Source organism: Ichthyophthirius multifiliis, assembly GCF_000220395.1.
Source record: "Ichthyophthirius multifiliis unplaced genomic scaffold scaff_1120509251244, whole genome shotgun sequence".
Classification (NCBI taxonomy): domain Eukaryota; phylum Ciliophora; class Oligohymenophorea; order Hymenostomatida; genus Ichthyophthirius; species Ichthyophthirius multifiliis.
Genome location: NW_004086063.1, coordinates 2,093 through 20,919, shown reverse-complemented (window position 1 = coordinate 20,919; position 18,827 = coordinate 2,093). Strand labels below are relative to the sequence as shown.

Genomic DNA, 18,827 nt, shown 5'->3' with positions numbered 1-18,827 from the left:
AGAAAAAGGAGATTTTTATGCCACTAAGCCTTATTTATATGCTCTTTTTATGATTTTATAGAAAAATATTTACACAAATATTTTTTAGTAATGCCTAAGTATAAGCTTTTTACCACAAAATACTAACGTTTAATTTGATAAAGTTGAATTGAGATTGGAAGGGAAATAAATTTAATGCAAAAATTGTGATTTGATAATAAAAAATTCATACGAAACAATTGTAATAGTTTAAAATGGATTTGATAATGAAGAAAATATCAAGCTTGGTGGAGTTAGAAATAATTAAAATGATGAAGAAGTTATTTTTCCAATTTTTTATAAATAGTTTAGTGATTAAAATATAGGATTTAATAATGATGGTACATTTGAATCTATAAAGCCAATTATGTTAGATGATGAAGAATAAGAATATGAAGAATAATTTAAGAATAAATATGAAAAAAATTAAATAGAAAATTAAGAAAATATTATCCAAGAAGTAATAGAAGAGGCAGATACATTTTAAAAAAAGAAAGACGAATCAAAAGAAAAATAAAAAAATTAAATAGAAAATAAATAATAATAAAAAGAAGATGATTTATTTAATTAAAAATTAATATAGTAATTAAATACAAATAACAATAATAATTCGAAATACGGTTTCGCTAATAAGGATTTATATAAATAATTTGGAGGAAATAAAAAAAAGAAAAATGAAAATAAAGAATAATAATAATAATAATAATAATAATAATAATAATAATAATAATAATAAATATAACCTTTTCTTTTAAATGATAATGAGCTATGTATTCCTCATGTTGAAGAAGATGAGTTAATGAATAATTTTAATGATTTAACATTCGAAAAAAGTATCGAAAAAAAATAAGAACCAGTATAAGCTGTTTCCTATAATGGAAATAATTGTATTTCTTCTCCAAGAATTCAATATGTTTCTCCCCCAAAAATAGTTATTAATAATTTTGAAAATACTTCTATTAATGAAAATATAGGCAAAAAATAAGATTGTGTTTAAAATAATACTATAGTTTCTGATCAAAAAAATATTGAATTATAAAACAAATAAAATAATTATATACAATTAGAAGGTCCTATATAAGAATATGAAAAAGCTGCAAGCTTAATAGGGAATGCTTATAGAAAAAAAAAGCAATAAAAATTGGAAAAACCAAAAGCTTTACTAGATGGTCCCATTGAAGAATATGAAAAAGTCGCAAATTTAATTGGAGGAGCTTATAGAAAGAAAAAATAAAAAGAAATGCTAAAAAGTTAATCATAAGGAAATTAATAAAACCAAAAGAATAATTAAGATAATAAATTTGAATTAGAAGGTCCTATTGAGGAATATACAAAAGTTGCTAATTTTATAGGAGCAGCTTACAAAAAGAAAAAAAGAAAATAAACATAAACATAATAATAAGAAAAAAATAAAGAAGAAATCCAAAAAGAAGAAGTTGTACTCGAAGGACCTATTGAAGAATATGAAAAATCAGTAACTATGATAGGAAAAGCTTATCATAAAAAAAAAAAAAATGAAAATAATGAGATTGATTAATAAATTATTAAAGAATAAGATGTTAATGATAAAGGTGGAGAATAAAATGGAAAAGATAATTTAAATTAACATTTTAATAAACAAATAAAAATTAATTAAATCGATAACAATAATAATATAAATAAATTCTAAAAAAAAAACTCTTTAGTTATTATGTCTTTCAGTTCTTTAAATAATCAAAAATTTTATACTTAAACTAATATTGTTAATCGAGATGAAGATGAAGAAAGTCAAAAAAACTTACAAATTCGAAATACAGCAGTAACTACTTGCGATATAAAATAATAAAAAGATATATCTTCTTAAAAAAGTATGTAGTCTATTAAATTTAAAAATGGAAGAAATAATTAAAAAGTTAATTTTTATATATGAAATTATTATATCTATTTATTATTAGATTTATGGAGTATTTTTTTACTTATATTAAATTAAATTATAAAAATATATATTTATTTTTCAGATTTTATTAAATATTATATATTTTCTAAAAGTTTTATTATTCATTATAATATTAAAAATTATCATTTGATATATCTATTTATATTAAATTTATTATTTAATGATATTTAAAAATATTTTTATCTTTTTTTATTTATAAAATACCATTTTGTGTGTAAATTTAATTAAAGTTTAAATTAACTTTTGTATCTACACTTCAATTTTTGTTTTCCCTAATATATTTTTTTGTATAATGTTCTTTATATAAACCTTAAATTTTATTCATTAAGTTATTTACGTGTATTTTAAAATGTTGCATTTATCATCAATCCATATTTAAAGACAAAAATTATTCTTAGGTAATATATTAATGCGTTAGGGTCTATCCAATTGAAGGTGTATAGTGTGTTTGTCATCAAAATGCTCAGCGATAAAACATCATTTTTTTCTAGATCTCAGCTGTATTAAAGAGAAAGCATCATGTGCTAGGGAGGGGCAAAAACTTTTTTTACATTTTTTTTTTTTATTTTAAGTTATTTACTATAATTTTTTATTTTAAAAAACCTTTTTTTAATTCATCCAAAAACTTATTTAACTTATTTTTAGAAAAGTTTTTTACAATTAAAAGCTTTTCTAATTAAATATAGATATCTTTTAATTTTAGATTTTTTACAATGCAATTTATGGTATTATTTTTTATTGATATTCAATGTATCGAATAGTTAATTTATAATTATTATTATATTTAATTAGTTTATAAGCTACAATAATTCAATATAAATTATAATATTTTTTTAGAACTTATTAAATTATATTCTAAATAAAGTATATAAGTATATTCTTTTTACAAATAAAATAAAAGTCTTTTCTTATTAAAATTTATAATTTTAATCGTTGTTTTAAAACTTAGTTATTATATTATTTTTTAATTTTATAAAAAATATATATGCTTTTTATATTCTTACCTTATGTCTTCTATATATATATATATATATATATTTTCATATTTATTATATTTTTTTTATAATAATAAATTCATTTTACATTCTATTAATAAAAAAATATTAATTTTAATTATTTTAAAATAATAAATATTTAAATTAATAATTTATATGTATACAAATTATTATACAAATTTTATTCATTTTATCGATTACAAATATTTAAAATTTTAGATATATTAAATAACTTTAATATATTAAGTGTTTGATAATTAAAAGTATTATAAATAAAAAATATATTATAATAATTAATTCAATCTTTTTCTAAAAAATATTCTTTTAATTTTATTAATAATATATTTAAAATATTATAATTACTTTTTTTTAAATAAATAATGATTTATGAAAACTTTTTTTTCAATATAATTATAATTTTAAAAAAATTACTTAAATCATTTATCTTTGCGAAATAATTTTATTAAAAAATAAAGTATTTAAAACAATCAATATTTTTGTTTTTGTTTTTGCAATTTTTTACTTTCCTATTTCAGATATGAAATTTCGATTTTATTTTGAGAATAAAAAATTTATTCTAATTATTTTTTATTTTTGAAATAAATTTATTTTAAAATAAATTAATATATGCAACATTTTTTTGGGTAATATATTAAGCTTATTTTAAAAAATTATCATCTTATATTCTGCTTTCTAATATAGATGTTTATATTGCCTATAATTCATTTTATTAATTATTAAAATTATATAAATTAAATTTGTTGCTCAATAATAGTAAATTTTTACTTTTAATTTTTTTAAATGCTTTTTAATTTTATTTTTATTTTGAAAGTATTACTTTTTTTGATTAAGAGGAAAAAATATTATTATTATGTCATCATAATGATAAACTATTTAATTTAAAATATATATATTGAGTAAATTAGATATTTAAATTATTTATTTTAATTAGAATAATTTAATGAATATAATATATTTTTAAAAATTAATTAAATAATGTATTAATTACATAAAATAATTAATATATAATTAAAATAAATATAATTTCTTTTTATTATATATTTATAATCAAAAATTAAATTATATCATTATTATAAAATATTCTAAACATATAATCATTAAAATAATTGATAACATATATAGACAATTTAATAAACTAAAATAATTTAAAATAAAAAACTTATGACTGAAGTTCAAATAAAATTTTATTCAATAGAACATTTATATTTCGAAGAAAAATAAAAATCACTAAATATAACAAATTAAAAATTTAAAACTTTTTTACTTAAAACAAGCTTCTATAGAGTGGATATTTTAGAAAATAAAAACAAAAAGTTTTGTACGTTTTTATGTGACAAAGCAGAATATGAATATAATAAAGAAAATAAGTATAATATATTCTAATAATATAAAATCATTTTTTTATAAAATTAAATAATATAAGAAAAATGCGTTTATATTATAAACAAAATCAATATGACAGTCCTATTTTAATCTTAGAACTAACTTCTTACTCCTCTTCAATAATAAATGAATTAATAGAATTAGTAAATTTATAATATATTTTACATATTTATAAAATAAAAATAAATATAAAATCATAACTAATTTATATAAAATATTAATAAAAGATTAATGAAATAAAAGTTTTTATTAAATATAAAAGTCCCTTAAGTTATAATCCTGCAAAAGCTGAAAGAACATCACTACTCAGTAGTGAATCACCAGTTTAAAATTATAAGGGGTTTTTAAATGTTGCTGCAATATGCCTTTTAGTAAATAATATTAGATATATGATTGATAATTTAAGGATTTATGGATTATAAATACATAATATAGTAAAAATTATATAAAAAATTGATATATTTATTACTAAAAATAATATTATAAATAAAAATTATATTTTATATTAAATTAAAAAAGTGGAATCATCCTTTATCTTATGTAAATTATAAATTTTGCATTTAATTTTGCATTTAAATTTGTTTTGTATTCCTAGCTTTTTTTATTTAAAAACTTAACTTTAAAGGATATGCTAATTCTAAATTAGTAATTATATTTATGTTTGAAATTTTAATTAAATATAATTTTTTAAAATAAAATGAAAGACTGTAATATTTAATGTAATAAATCTAACTATATAATTGCTTACTCCTATAATATCTAAAATATTTACTGATATAACTTTTTTATCAAATATAATGATTATTACATTAAGTGTTATTATTTGGTTAAAATTAATTAGTTATGCACATGTAATGAGAAGTATCCGTTCAATAATAAAAAGGATTGAAATGTACGAAAAAGATGAAAAGGCAAAAAAATAACCTTTAAGCGAATTTATATCTGAAACAGAAACAAGTGCAGATGTATTTTATAAAATATTTTTTTATTAAATAATTATTTATAAATAATATATTCAATAAAAGAATCTATATATTTTGCATAAATGCTATGAAAATCCAAGTTAATTAGTAAAAATTTATGATCTTTTTTACTTTTTAGCTGCTCCTACCCTTTGCTTCTAATTAATATATCCGCGAACTTAAAAGATTCGAAAATTATGGCTTTTAAAAAGAATATCGGAATTAATACTAGTGATAATGTTTTAAACGTATTACTATTTTATTAAAATCATTTATAATTTATAAAAAATCATTATAAATAGAGTTTTATGGATTTAATATTTAGATCCTTTATTAACAGAGACTTATGAAATTTAAAGAGAAATTTAAAAAGCTCCTTTATCTTTTTTTTTTGAAAGAATCATTAAATTATCAATACCAAGTTTTTATTTTTGGCTTGCTGGATTTTACGGAGTCTTTTAAGTTTGGTTGAATGTTACTTCTGAATTACTAAAATATGCAGATAGATAGTTTTATTTAGTAATTAATTATATATTTTTTAAATAAAAGATTATAAATTAATAAAAAAGGATTGGTGGAACTGTAATGATTTTGAATCTTTTTGGAAACTATGGAATTTACCTGTACACAATTGGTGTGTAAGGCATTTTTATACCCCTATATTGTAAAAAGGTATTTCTAAAGTAATAGCAAATTTTCTTGTTTTTACACTCTCTGCTATTTTACATGAATGGATTATAAGTGGGGCTTTAGGAATAATTGGGTATCATGCTTTTATAGCTGTATGGATATAAGCACCCGTTATTATAATTTCTAAATAGCTAACAAAAGTAACAATTTGTTTTATTTAATTTTTTTAGCAATTTTTAATAGTATTTGAAAATCTAAAATTCTGAACTTGGAAATTGTATTTTTTGGATTTCATTTATCTTTATTGGGTAACCAACAGCTATATTTATTTATTATGAAATGTATAGAAATATGTACGGCTGATTAATATTTTACAATTAAAATATTATATTATATTATATTATATTATATGAAAAATTTAATAAAATATAAAATCTATTTTTATTTAAAAAAAATTATTTATTATAATTATTTTTATTATTAAATATTATTTTATTATTTAGTTTTTTTTATTTTTATATTTATTATTATCAATTAGTTATCTTTAGAGAATAATATTTATTTATTAAATGTTTATTAATTATTTAGTTTTTTTATATTTAATCTTTATGATTATTAATTAGTTATATTTAGTGATTTTTTAATATTTAACTTTTGATAAAATATAAATTTCTTTTTAAACGAAAGAGATAAAAATAAAATCTAAATGGTTAGTTATTTATTATTAATATTTATAATATCTGACATTATTAGAATTAATTAAATTCACTTTCAATAATATACAAAAAGTATTAATATTAATTTATTAATAAAAAATAAAATATAATAAAATATTATATAAACCTTTGTTTTTATTTAAGAGTAAAAGAGATTATATCATATAAAAATAGAAAGAAAAACAAAGGAAACCAATAAAAAATATAGTAAAAGTTATTTCAATATTATTTTAGAAAATAAAAAAATAATATTTTGATATTTACTAATTTCTATTTATTTTATTAAATTAGATTTTCATTATTTTTTAATTATAATTTTTATTTAAATAATATTCAAATATTCAAATTTTTAATTTAAAATTTATATTTAAACACTATTTTTTTAAGTATTTTTAAATTTTAAAATAAAAAAATAATACTAATAATTTTTTTATAAATGTATTAATAAAAAAAAACACACTTTTAATAAATATTATAATAAAAAATATTTAACTAAAAAAATACAAAATAATGTTCTTCTAAAGGCTATCAAATGATTTTCTATAATTAAACTAAATAACTGAATACAATTAGCAAAATAAATTTTTTCTAAATTAAAAGCAAAAAGATCTTTTTAGTTAAAATCCAAAACAAAATTCAAGCCTAAGTACAAAAAGTGATGAAACAACGGAATCATAAAATTCTATTTTAGATGATACTTTTAAATCCTTTAATGATATCGAGGTAGAAATTAATCATTTAGAAGAAAACAATAATTAAGAAAAATTGCAAGCCTAGCTATTTAATAATAAAGAAGGATATATCAAAGATTATGGATATTAGATAATACAATACTTAATAAAAGATTAAGTAAAAAAAATAAAATTATAAAATAATTAAAATATAAATAAAAAAGAATTAATATTAATAATAATATATATTAACTCCTCATTAAGAATGCATTCGTTAAACTAGCATAAATCTTCTTATATCTTTAGTGTAGAGATTAAATTTAAGCTAAGAAACATTACATTTATCAACGAATATTTTAATAAGATACTTAGATTAAATTCAAAACAATATTCCTTAAATTATACTTGATGATAATAAGTTGAGGATTATAGCTTTTACATGTCTTCATATAGCAGCCAAATACTAAGAAATATATCCTCCTAGCATATCGGAATATGCAAAATAAATAAAAATATAAAACTAAAACAGCTTTTATTTTATTAATTGTGAGGGCCATATTTTAAATATTCTAAATTTTAAATTGTTTGCTCCTTCTCGCTTATATTTTTTGGAAGCTTTCTTATCTTAAGTTAACCTTGATAAATTTCAAAGCCTATTTTGTTAATACTTATTAGAGTTAAGCTTATTAAATATGAAATTAAATAAATTTGAAAATAGCAAAATTGCAGCATCTATTATTTTATTAAGTGAGAAATTCAAAAATATAAAATAATTTTTTTTTTGGGATGATAATTTGAAGGATTTTACTAACTATTAATAAGAAGATTTAATCGAATGTGCTAATATCTTATATTTAAATCTTATTGAAGCTAGTAGTAAAAAAATTAACTTTAATGTGTATAAAAAATACAGTTAAGAATAATATAAATATATTGCTCTTATTAATTATAATATAACAGATAAAGGATAAAAAGAAAATATGTAAAGTTAGAAATAATAATAAAATATATAAAACAATTTTTTTTTAAAATGAAAAAAAAATAAAAAAAAATTATAACATACATTTTTATGTTAATATTGTATATTTACTTATTAATTTATATATCCATAAATCACTTTATAAAATAAATAAATATATTAATTTTATTTATAATATTTTATATTTTTGAATAAAAATAAATATTGTTTTCGTTTATAAAGCTTAAATTTAAAAAAATAAAAAAATATTGATAATAAATAGAAAGAATAAAAATGTAAAAAAATATTATATTATATAAAAATCTATGTTTTAAAATTTTAATAAATATTGAAACATATTGTACGACAATATTTACTATTTATTCTTGATTGAAAAATATCCTAAAAAATATTTAATTATTTATTTTTAATTCAAATAATATTAACAAATAATTTAAATAACTATCAAAAAAAAAGGGATGACATTTTTAAAGTTTTAAACGTTGAAAATAATGAATTTGATAAATTGTTTTAAGATCCTTATTTGTCAATAGAAACTTTATTAGAATAAGAAACAATTATAACAGAATTTAAAGGATAAAATCCACTTTTGATAAAAAAGTATAATTTTTTTTTTTCTATTTTAAAATAATAAAAGATTAAATAATGATGATTTTCGTTATATGGTAAAATATGTAATAGAAGAACCTTTTGAATATGAAAGCAAAGAAAGGAAATATACGTAAAAAAAAAATTATATATTTTTAGTATTATAAAAAAAAGGTATCCTTTTATGTCTTGTGAAATCCTTTCTTGTCCTTCAGAAATAGTTATGCATCAATTTTTTGATAGTAATGCAAATGAAAATGATTCTGAACTATATGAAGAAGAGTTTTTAGATATTTTAGAAGGAGTAAATCCAAAAAATAATAGTAAAGAAGATGATAAAATAGAATAAGAAGAGGAAAATGAAAATGAAAATGAATATGATTCAGATGATATGGATATATTTCCAGAAATAAAAATTAATATAGAACAATAAGCAAAATAAGAAACTGATCACATAAATGAAGAAATAGTAAAAAAAGCAGAAGAAATAATGAACGAGATATTAACAGAATATGAAAAACAAAGAAAAGTTCATGTTGAATAATAAAAGAAATACATATAAAAATACAAACAAATTCCTAAAGATAGTAAATATCTTTTTGGATTATTAATGAGTTTTGTATAAAATAAGGAAACTAAAGTTAATATTACTTTAGCAGGATATGTAGCTCGAATTTTCAATTAATTATAATAAATTTTAAAAAATCACAATAGAGAAAGCGAAGTATAATAAATAAACCATATATAAATAAATAAAATTAATTTTTTTATTTAAAATAGATTTTTCTATATTTATTTGAAAATAATGATATTTTATATTCCATATGTGAATAAATGCATAGTAGATCTATGTCTGAAATATTATATAAAGCAATAGGACATATGTAATAAAGTGATGAATTCACATAAATAAAATTAAAACTTTTAGACAAGCTTTTTGAGTAAATAATTAATGAAAATAGCAATTTGGAAGTAGCTACAAATTGCTTACATATTATTAATGAAATTTGCAATTAATATACATTTATTTAAGATGGTAAAATTATTTTAGAACATATTACAAGCGAATAATATATTAAATCTTTACTTGATTGTTTTACTTCACCTTGTTCTGAAGATAAAGTTTACCATAGTTTACTTATTTTAACTAATATGATTGCTTTATTTTATATTATCTTAGTATTTTTCTTTAAATTAATTTATATATATATTTATTTATTTAATAAAAGGGAAGAAGAACTCTTCCAAATGAAGAAGCTTAATTAAAAGAATATGATATTGATTTTGATAGAAGTGTAATTTGTTTTAGCAATGGAATAAATAAAATAATATAATATTTATAAAAATATGAAGTAAAAGAATTTTTAGATACTGCATATTTACAAAAAGTAAAGCCTTTTGGAAAAATAAGAATTAAGATTTTCGAACTTATGCTTTAATGTATAAAATTGAAGCATAATTCCATTGTAGAAGAAATATCGAAAACAAACTTTTTTGAATTGGCTTTGAAGTTTTTCGAAGAATATGAATGGAATAATATGTTACATAGCTTGGTTGAAAAAATATTAACTGAAAGTATAAAATGTGAAGTTTTGTAAAATAATTTATTCGAAAAAGCCAATTTAATTGGCTTTTTAGAAAAAATGGGTTAAACATTGTAATCTGAAAATATTTTTTGTAAACATGGAGGATATAGAAAGGGTAATTTAGGACATTTGACTAAAATTGCTAATTGTATTTAAGATAATGAATAAGAAAATATAATTTATTAATTTTTGGATTAAAGTTTTTTCATTTTTTTCATTTTTTTTTTTTTTTTATATTTTTTTTTAAGATTAAATTTGGGATAAATTTAAGTCTGAATATTTAGAAAAAACTAATAAAAATAATAATACGGATATAGGCTAACATAAGATACTAGAATAAAGTACTGAAAGCAAAAATATTGACGATATTAAAGAAGAAATTGGTAATAATGAAAATCATTAAAATAATAATTAAGATTTTAATTATGATATTGAATCGTTCTTTAATAGTATTTTTTTTTTATAATATAAGTATAAGTATTTATGTTAAAAAATATTATTATTAATAGATTAAAATAATAGTTAAATAGATAATAATGATTAATAATAATGTGAAAATGAAGATATTTGGAATTTCTCTAAGCAAAGTTCTAATGAAGTATAATAAGAAAATGATAATGATATTTTTGCGACTTTTGGATTTTAAAACTCTTGAAGAAAATTTTAGTTTAAGATATAAATAATATTTTGGTTAAATTATTCCTTTGAGATAATAAATATTGATGTATAATTATTAATTATATTAAATCAAAATATTTTTTTTTTTTTATTTATTATGTTTCTGTTTGAAAATTTTATTTTTAATTATAATTTATTATTTTTAATTTATAAATTATTATAAATATTTATATAATTAGATAAAATTATTTATAATTTTATTTAATTTAAAATTAATTTTCTTCATTTAATTAAATTTAAACTATATTTATGAATATCTGATCAGATATATAATAAAATTATTTGAAAAGATACAAAAAAAACAAAAAAAAACAAAGAGTAAAAAAGAATTAAGTAATTAAATATATTTATTTATTCATAAATTAATAATAGAAAATTAATAGTAATATTAATTATATAAATTAAAATAATAATTAATAAATAAAAAAATCAAATGGCAGATTATAAAAATTAAAATTATTAATATCCTCCTTAACCTTAAAATTATTAATATCCTCCTTAACCTTAAAATTAACAATAATAACAAATTATATATAATAATTAGCAAAATAATCAATACAATAATTACGTATCAAATCCTCAGTAAGAATACGATCTTGAAAATTAATATGATGATAAATTGACTTAAGGATTATTAGGAAATAGTAGGATGGGATTTATACGTAAAGTATATTTAATAATGTTTTCTTAGTTATTATTAACAGTACTAATGACTATATTAACAATAAAGAGTAAAGCCTTTTTAAAATTTTAATAAAATAATATGTGGTTATTTTATATGTGTATGGGAATCATGATAATTACTGAGTATGCAATTTTTTGTTATAAAAAAGTTGCAAGATAAGTTCCTTAAAATTATATTTGTTTAATTTTGTTCACCCTTGCTATGTCATATATGGTTAGTTGTACATGTTCTATTTTAGGAAGCTAAAATAATGGATAAAATCTTGTACTTATTGCCGCTGTAATGACTTTAGGAGTAAGTTTAGCTTTAACTGCTTATGCATTTTATACAAAAACTGACTTCACAATGATGGGTGGATTTATATTTTGCTTTTTTATTGTGTTGATTATTTTCGGATTTTTCGCTACATTTAGTCATCAAAAAACTATTTATATTATTTATTGTGCTTTGAGTGTTATATTATATTCGATTTATTTAATTTATGACACTTAACTTATTGCTGGTGGAAAAAAATATGAACTTTCGGTTGATGATTATGTCGTTGGAGCTATGATGTTATATATCGATATAATTATGATATTTTTGGAATTACTCAAAATACTATAAGCTTCAAGATGAAAACATATATTTTTTTATGACATCTTATATATTTATTTTTATATATGAAATTTTTTTTTTTATAGAATAAATATAAGTAATAATATTAATATACTTATTTTTATTTTTACTCATTCTTTTTAAAAACTTAATTAAAAAATATTGTCAATTGCTATTAATTTATTGTTTTCCCTTTTTTTTTTTAAATTGAGATTTTAAGAATAATACATAAACAAAAAAATTAAATATTATATTGAAAATTTAATTAAAATAATATCATTATCATTTACTATCACATATTTAAAAATATTATATTAAATAAATAAATAAAAAAATTAAAATTATGTTATGAAATTCTTTATTAAAAAAAATGATATATGAAAAATTAAGAAAATCAATAAATATATAAAACAAATTAATAATCTTGATAAATTTTCAAGTAGAATTTAAAAAATCATAAAATATTTATATAATTAATAGCTGTAAAACAAAAAAAATAAAATAGAATCAAAAACATATTTAAATAAAATTTGTATTTTAATGTATATAAATATATATTGATATATATATCAATTAAGTAATAATATATAAAATAAATTAAATCATTACTAAATATTGTTTTTTTTAATTTTATTAATATCATTACATAATTTATTATTTTCTTCTATAAGTTTAAATCTTTAAGGATATATTTATCTATAAAGTGATCTTAAAGAAATTTAGCATACATTAGAAGTTTCACAAATTTATTTAACAGGTAATTCCACATCATATAAAGAAGCAGCCAATTTAACAATACTTGCTGCTATAGTTGCAGCATGTTATCCATTAATTATATTCTTTTCTATAGCTTTTTGATTAAGATATATAGCTGTATCATATATTTTGGGCTCAAGATCCATTTTTTAGCAAATAACTTTAATGAAAACTTCAGGATTAGGCATTTTATTATTAAAGCCTTCAATATTTTACTTAAGATATAAAAAAACCTTGCTGATTTATTTTTCTTTAATTTAAGTTTCTTTAGCAACATTTTTAACTGTGATAGGATTTGCAACTAATCTAGAAGCATGAATAATTAAAGCGGCAGCAATGAATTAATAAGGCTTAGATTTTAAAAGTTGATTATTACTTTTTTCGCAAATTATTTTCTTACATAGTTAAAAAGCAATAGGCTTTATCTTTGAGCATGCAAATTTTAACTTATCGAATATTCTTTCTACTTATTCTTCTAATTTTTCTAATTTAGGTTTTATAGATTTATCTATTATGGTTATTTGGGGTTTCGTTAAGGATTCTAAAAATTCTTCGTTTTTTTATTGTTTATTTCTTCTTCTTCTGTTTAAAATTGTTATAATTTATTTTTATCATTTTCTTCGATTTATTTGTTGCTTATTTCTTATTAATATTCTTCTTCTATTACTCTTATGTTGTTTTTTTGTTCATTTTCATGTTTAAAATTAGGTTTTTTAATGATTTAGTTTAGATTTATTGATATCTATTGCGCTTAGTTTGTTTATTATTATTATTAGTTTTAAAAAAAATCTTAATTAAAGCATTAGTCAAAAGAAAATTCTTCTTTAATAGATAGTTAGGGTATTATTGTTTATTTTTGTTCTTAAACTTTTAAACTTTTTAAATTTGTTTGCCCTGGTTATTATTCTTCAGGACTTTGTATTTTAAAATTTTTTTGAGTTCTTTCTTATTATTGTATTATTTCATTTTCAACTATATTCTATTAAGAATTAATATTAAAAGAAGCTGAAGGTTATTTTTAGAAAGCTTTCTAAACATTATTTCTAATAAATTGATTTTTTTGATTATTTAAAGAAAAAACATCGTTGCTAAATTATTATTGGTTTTGTATTTTAAGTTGAATTTTTTCAAGTTCTTATTTTTAGCATAGTTTGATAATGCCTTTTTAATATTAGTCTTATAATAAATTGATTATTTATTAAATTTTGAGAAGTTTTTATTAATTTTATTAAGGTTAATTTTGTAAATATTATTATTATTATTTAAGTTGACTAATTTATGAATTTAATTCATTTAAATATTTTTATTCCATGATAATTGAATTACCAATATTTTATATTGATACCTATTTTGATAATTATTATTATTATAACTTTTATTGTTATTATTAATAGTTTATTTTATTATTTAATAATTATTATCTTTAATTCTCTTTAATTGGAATATATTAATTTATTTAACTCTATAATAACTAATATTATTATATTATTTCTATACTTTAACTTTCTTTATATACTGGCTTCTATATTAGACTAATATTTTAATTTTTTTACATATTATTTATAATATTCATTTTGTCATTACTTGCAGCTCTAAAAATTTAATTATTGATTTAAAAATTATCTTTTGAAACCTAATCAGTATTAGAATCAGAATAAATATTTTAACTATTTTTTATATGAAGATAACCTTTTATTATTTGTTTTCTGCATTTTTCAATATTATTTTCGAATTAATTGTTTACAGCCATTTAGAAAAATAAATTATGTTAAAAATTATTTTAAATTAATTAATTAGGTTATTATAAGAAATTATTTTAATATTATTGGCTAATATTTTAAAATGGTTGGTTATACATAATTTAAGATAAGATTTGTTTAATTTTTTTTATGAAATTTTTATCTATGATTTTTCTTTATTTATTTTTTCCTTTTATATTTTAAAAATATTTAAAAAATAAAAAATTAATTAAATATATCAATATAATTAATAAAATGTAATACAAAAAAAAAAAGGAGTGAATCAGATATATCTTGAAAGAAATAGAAATTAAATAGAAAAATTATTTCAGTTATTTTATAGTAATATGAAAAAAATAAATATATTTTATCATATTATATAAAAAAAAAAAATTAAAAAAACATGCAATATATAATAATGCGTAAAGTTAAAAATAAATATAAATATAAATATAAATATAAATATAAATATAAATATAAATATAAATTTATATATATATTAATATTTATTTTTTAATTTATATAATTATTAAATTTTTTTTTTTTATAGTATTAATTTTATATATTTTTTTTTTCTATATAATGTTAAAAATTAAATATAGTTTTTTATAAATTTATTATATTAATTTTTAATTTATTATTATCTTAAATATATAAAATAAATTTAAAAATTATATAATTAATAATTAAAATTAAAATATTTATATATATATATATATATATTTATTTATTTTTATAAATATTTTTTTTTATTTCTCAAGAAAACATACTTATTGATAATCCATCAAAGCTTTCTAGAATTTCTTCACTTTATATTACTGGTACATTAACTCTAGATTTTAATCTATCTTTGAATTCTATTTTATGTCCATTTTTTTTAATTCTAATTACTTAAAATACCAATTCAGTTTAAATGAAAGAGCTTATAAATAAATATCTATATTACTAACCTTTTTTTTTGCCAAACTAACTATTATCTTCTTAATTAGTTAAATTAGTAAACATATATTTTGGAAGATTACATTCAATTATTTCTTCATAAATAATACTCAAATCCAAAACATTATCATGTAATTTATTTTAATTTAGTAAAAAGGCATAAGAATTTCCAAGATCTCCTTCTTTTTTTTTATCTTTATTTTTAAATTCAAACAATAAATCGTTCTTTTCTTTTTTTTAATAAAAATAACAAAAAATATTTATCTAAATATAATATTATTTTAATATATACTTTGAATTCCTCCAAAAATTATTAAATCATTTTCCCAAGATGCTATAGTAACTCCTTAAAATTTATTAAGCTATGTTTCTTTTATATTTCCGTAATTAATAGTAATATCCTACCATATATTACTATCAATTAAGTATTTTTCAATTTTGAATTTAGTTAAATACTATCCAAACCAAAAGTACCCACCAGCAACATAAATAGCATTTTAATTAGACTAATAAACAGTAGAAAAATGTGCTCTAGCAAATTACATTGGTTACATATCTTAAAATTCTGAAATTTAAACGACGTTTCCTTCTTTGTCTCTTTTTATTTCTGCCATTTCTACACTTGAATAAAATGTTCCATTACAAACTCCTCCTAAAATAAATATTTTGTCTTTACAAACTACTGAAGAATGATATGCACGTGGAAATTTAAAGTATTATGCCCATAAAGCTTATACTTTTCTTTCTTTAAATAATTATATTATAAAACATTAGTTAGTGAATGGATAAAAATATGGAAGGCTGAATTCCGGATTATTGTATTTTTTTTATAAATCAGCCTCATAATTTTAACGAATTTCTTCTACCAATTCATCATATTATTCGTAATTAATTTTATTTGTGGATAATTAATTTACTCCTTGCTTTATTATTCTTAGATTGTATTCTTCCCCTTATAAATAATCTAAATCTCTATAAAAACCTCCAGTTAATAAAGTCTGGGAATTACTTATGTTTACAGTACTTTAACCTCTTATTTAACTAATTTCTCCCCAAGCATAATCAAACAACTGTTTTATTTTAATATTTATATTATAAAATAATTAAAATTTTTACAATTTGTTAATGTGTTTTTTCTTAATTAGCATTTTCTGAATGCTTAACCATTTCTATTCTTTATATTTTATTTTAAATATTAAAGTATGAATTTTTGCTTTATTATTATTTTGATTCTTTTTAAACTTCCAAATCAAAGCATATCATTGGTAGGAAATCAGCTAACTCAGGTATTTCTGAAGAATTGTTTTATAAAACACTATAAAATATTACACCTGCTTAAAAATCAAATCCTAATTTATATTAGTTAAATAATTTGTATAATTCATCTACTTTTTAAGGCTATTCTTTATAACAAATAAGACATTAAAAGTTTTACTATCTAAATTATTTCATACAAGGTATACATACAAATACTTTTTTAGAAGTTAGTACACAATTTTTACAAGGATTAGAATAATAGTTTACTTAATCGTTTTCTATTTTACAAAAAAAACATACACTAACTTATAACATTTTTATTTTTATTTAAAATATCTTAAATAAAAAAATTTATATATTTTATTTTTTGTGTAAATATTTTATTTTATAAATAAAGTTAAAAAAGATATATATTAAATTATATATTATAAATATAAAATTAAATAATAATTAATTTTTATTAATAAATTTTAAATAAAAAAAAAATAATAATATATAAAAATAATAAATATAAAATAAAATTAAATAAATAAAATAATAAATAAATAATTAATTAATTAAATTAATATATTATTTAATAAATAAAATATTATTTTTATTTTTAATTAATTATTTTTATTTTCATGTTTTTCAAAAAATAATTTTCTATTAATATCTATAAAATCATTAAAGCATGGCTTAAATAAATCTTTGTAAAATTAACTATATTCTAAAGAGTTTTTATTAATTATTATTTTAATTTTTATCTATTGGTAGATTATATACTAAATTATCTTTAATAACAGTTCTTTATGTTTTTAATGATTTATTCTTTAATAATTTTTACAAGTATAATATTTTTGGTTAACCTGATTACTAATATGCACATCTTATTGCAAATATTGTACTTTTAGATGGTTATTCAATTTTTTTTAAAAATCGAATATAATTTAATTTAATATATCTTAATTTTTACTATTATTTTCTAAAAAATTAATAATTTTATTAATTTTAATTTCTTCTTTTTATGATTTATATATTTATTTAATTTCATTTTATAAATAATCACCTAATATATTGTCATATTTTTTATTTATAAGCATTTTTTTAAAATATTATGATATTCCTTTATTATAATTTCCTTTCTAGTTTATTTTTTATATATAATCATAATAAAATTGGATTTATGAATTTTTTACATTTTATATTTAATTTTTTTTTTTTATTTATTAAATTAAATTTACATTTTATTAAATCATCTATTCATAGATTTTAATTATCTTATATAATACATATAAATGAAAAAAAAATTTAAATCTTTTTATTTAAAAATTAAATCTATATTAAATATATATAAAAACACTATAATAAAATATACGAATTTATAAAATACTAAACTATTAACTATATAAAATCTTTTCTTTAAAAATATTAAAATATTTGAACTAATTATTTTATAAAAACAAACAATTTTTATTAAATTATTTATATATTATTAACAATTAAAAAAATGCTCAATTATCTATAGACTCAATAAGTTTATCATCATTATAATATTTTCCAAAAGTTTAAGGATTTTTAGAGTTTATCTTTCCTCCTTTTTAAAAATCAAGTAAATAAATCAAAAAGCAAAAAAATAAGGCACATGATTAAATTATAATATACAATATTAAAAAATCTTATATTCCTTTCCAATCAATTATAATACCTCC

At 16.8% G+C, this 18,827-nt stretch overlaps 4 protein-coding genes across 4 annotated transcripts, besides 27 other annotated features; 2 read left to right on the top strand and 2 right to left on the bottom strand. All coding sequences in view use genetic code 6, as the record gives it.

Moving 5' to 3' along the window:
• Nucleotides 1-704: 704 nt before the first annotated feature.
• Nucleotides 705-754: a microsatellite.
• Nucleotides 755-3,536: 2,782 nt separating this feature from the next.
• Nucleotides 3,537-3,571: a microsatellite.
• An 826-nt stretch (nt 3,572-4,397) lies between these two features.
• IMG5_167290 (hypothetical protein) lies at nt 4,398-6,308 on the top strand (the record flags this gene model as incomplete). Its single annotated transcript, XM_004030064.1, has 8 exons — nt 4,398-4,496; nt 4,581-4,787; nt 4,873-4,998; nt 5,058-5,318; nt 5,379-5,563; nt 5,618-5,834; nt 5,885-6,145; nt 6,189-6,308. The coding sequence occupies 8 exons, from the start codon at nt 4,398-4,400 to the stop codon at nt 6,306-6,308; spliced, it is 1,476 nt and encodes a 491-aa protein (XP_004030112.1).
• Nucleotides 4,811-4,854: a microsatellite.
• Nucleotides 4,904-4,934: a microsatellite.
• Nucleotides 5,322-5,360: a microsatellite.
• Nucleotides 5,574-5,613: a microsatellite.
• Nucleotides 6,309-6,327: 19 nt separating the features above from the next.
• Nucleotides 6,328-6,356: a microsatellite.
• A 25-nt stretch (nt 6,357-6,381) lies between these two features.
• Nucleotides 6,382-6,482: a microsatellite.
• Nucleotides 6,400-6,444: a microsatellite.
• Nucleotides 6,405-6,476: a microsatellite.
• Nucleotides 6,419-6,578: a microsatellite.
• A 550-nt stretch (nt 6,579-7,128) lies between these two features.
• Nucleotides 7,129-7,161: a microsatellite.
• Nucleotides 7,162-7,516: 355 nt separating this feature from the next.
• Nucleotides 7,517-7,562: a microsatellite.
• Nucleotides 7,563-10,542: 2,980 nt separating this feature from the next.
• On the top strand, nt 10,543-12,466 carry IMG5_167280 (hypothetical protein; the record flags this gene model as incomplete). Its single annotated transcript, XM_004030063.1, has 5 exons — nt 10,543-10,633; nt 10,734-10,934; nt 10,995-11,083; nt 11,708-11,825; nt 11,997-12,466. 5 exons carry the CDS (start codon nt 10,543-10,545, stop codon nt 12,464-12,466), a joined length of 969 nt encoding a protein of 322 aa, XP_004030111.1.
• Nucleotides 10,686-10,728: a microsatellite.
• Nucleotides 11,275-11,324: a microsatellite.
• Nucleotides 11,309-11,358: a microsatellite.
• Nucleotides 11,548-11,590: a microsatellite.
• Nucleotides 11,614-11,676: a microsatellite.
• Nucleotides 12,467-13,047: 581 nt separating the features above from the next.
• IMG5_167270 (transcription factor a general transcription factor, putative) lies at nt 13,048-13,389 on the bottom strand (the record flags this gene model as incomplete). The annotated part of the gene is made up of 1 exon (XM_004030062.1): nt 13,048-13,389. The coding sequence occupies one exon, from the start codon at nt 13,387-13,389 to the stop codon at nt 13,048-13,050; it is 342 nt and encodes a 113-aa protein (XP_004030110.1).
• Nucleotides 13,390-14,575: 1,186 nt separating this feature from the next.
• Nucleotides 14,576-14,614: a microsatellite.
• Nucleotides 14,615-15,369: 755 nt separating this feature from the next.
• Nucleotides 15,370-15,428: a microsatellite.
• Nucleotides 15,426-15,515: a microsatellite.
• Nucleotides 15,427-15,495: a microsatellite.
• A 137-nt stretch (nt 15,516-15,652) lies between the features above and the next one.
• Nucleotides 15,653-15,695: a microsatellite.
• A 1,306-nt stretch (nt 15,696-17,001) lies between these two features.
• IMG5_167260 (hypothetical protein) lies at nt 17,002-18,022 on the bottom strand (the record flags this gene model as incomplete). Its single annotated transcript, XM_004030061.1, has 1 exon — nt 17,002-18,022. A coding segment is annotated over one exon (762 nt), but the record flags the coding sequence as incomplete, so codon positions are not given.
• Nucleotides 17,598-17,685: a microsatellite.
• Nucleotides 17,608-17,704: a microsatellite.
• Nucleotides 17,609-17,674: a microsatellite.
• Nucleotides 17,659-17,722: a microsatellite.
• Nucleotides 18,023-18,827: the final 805 nt, after the last annotated feature.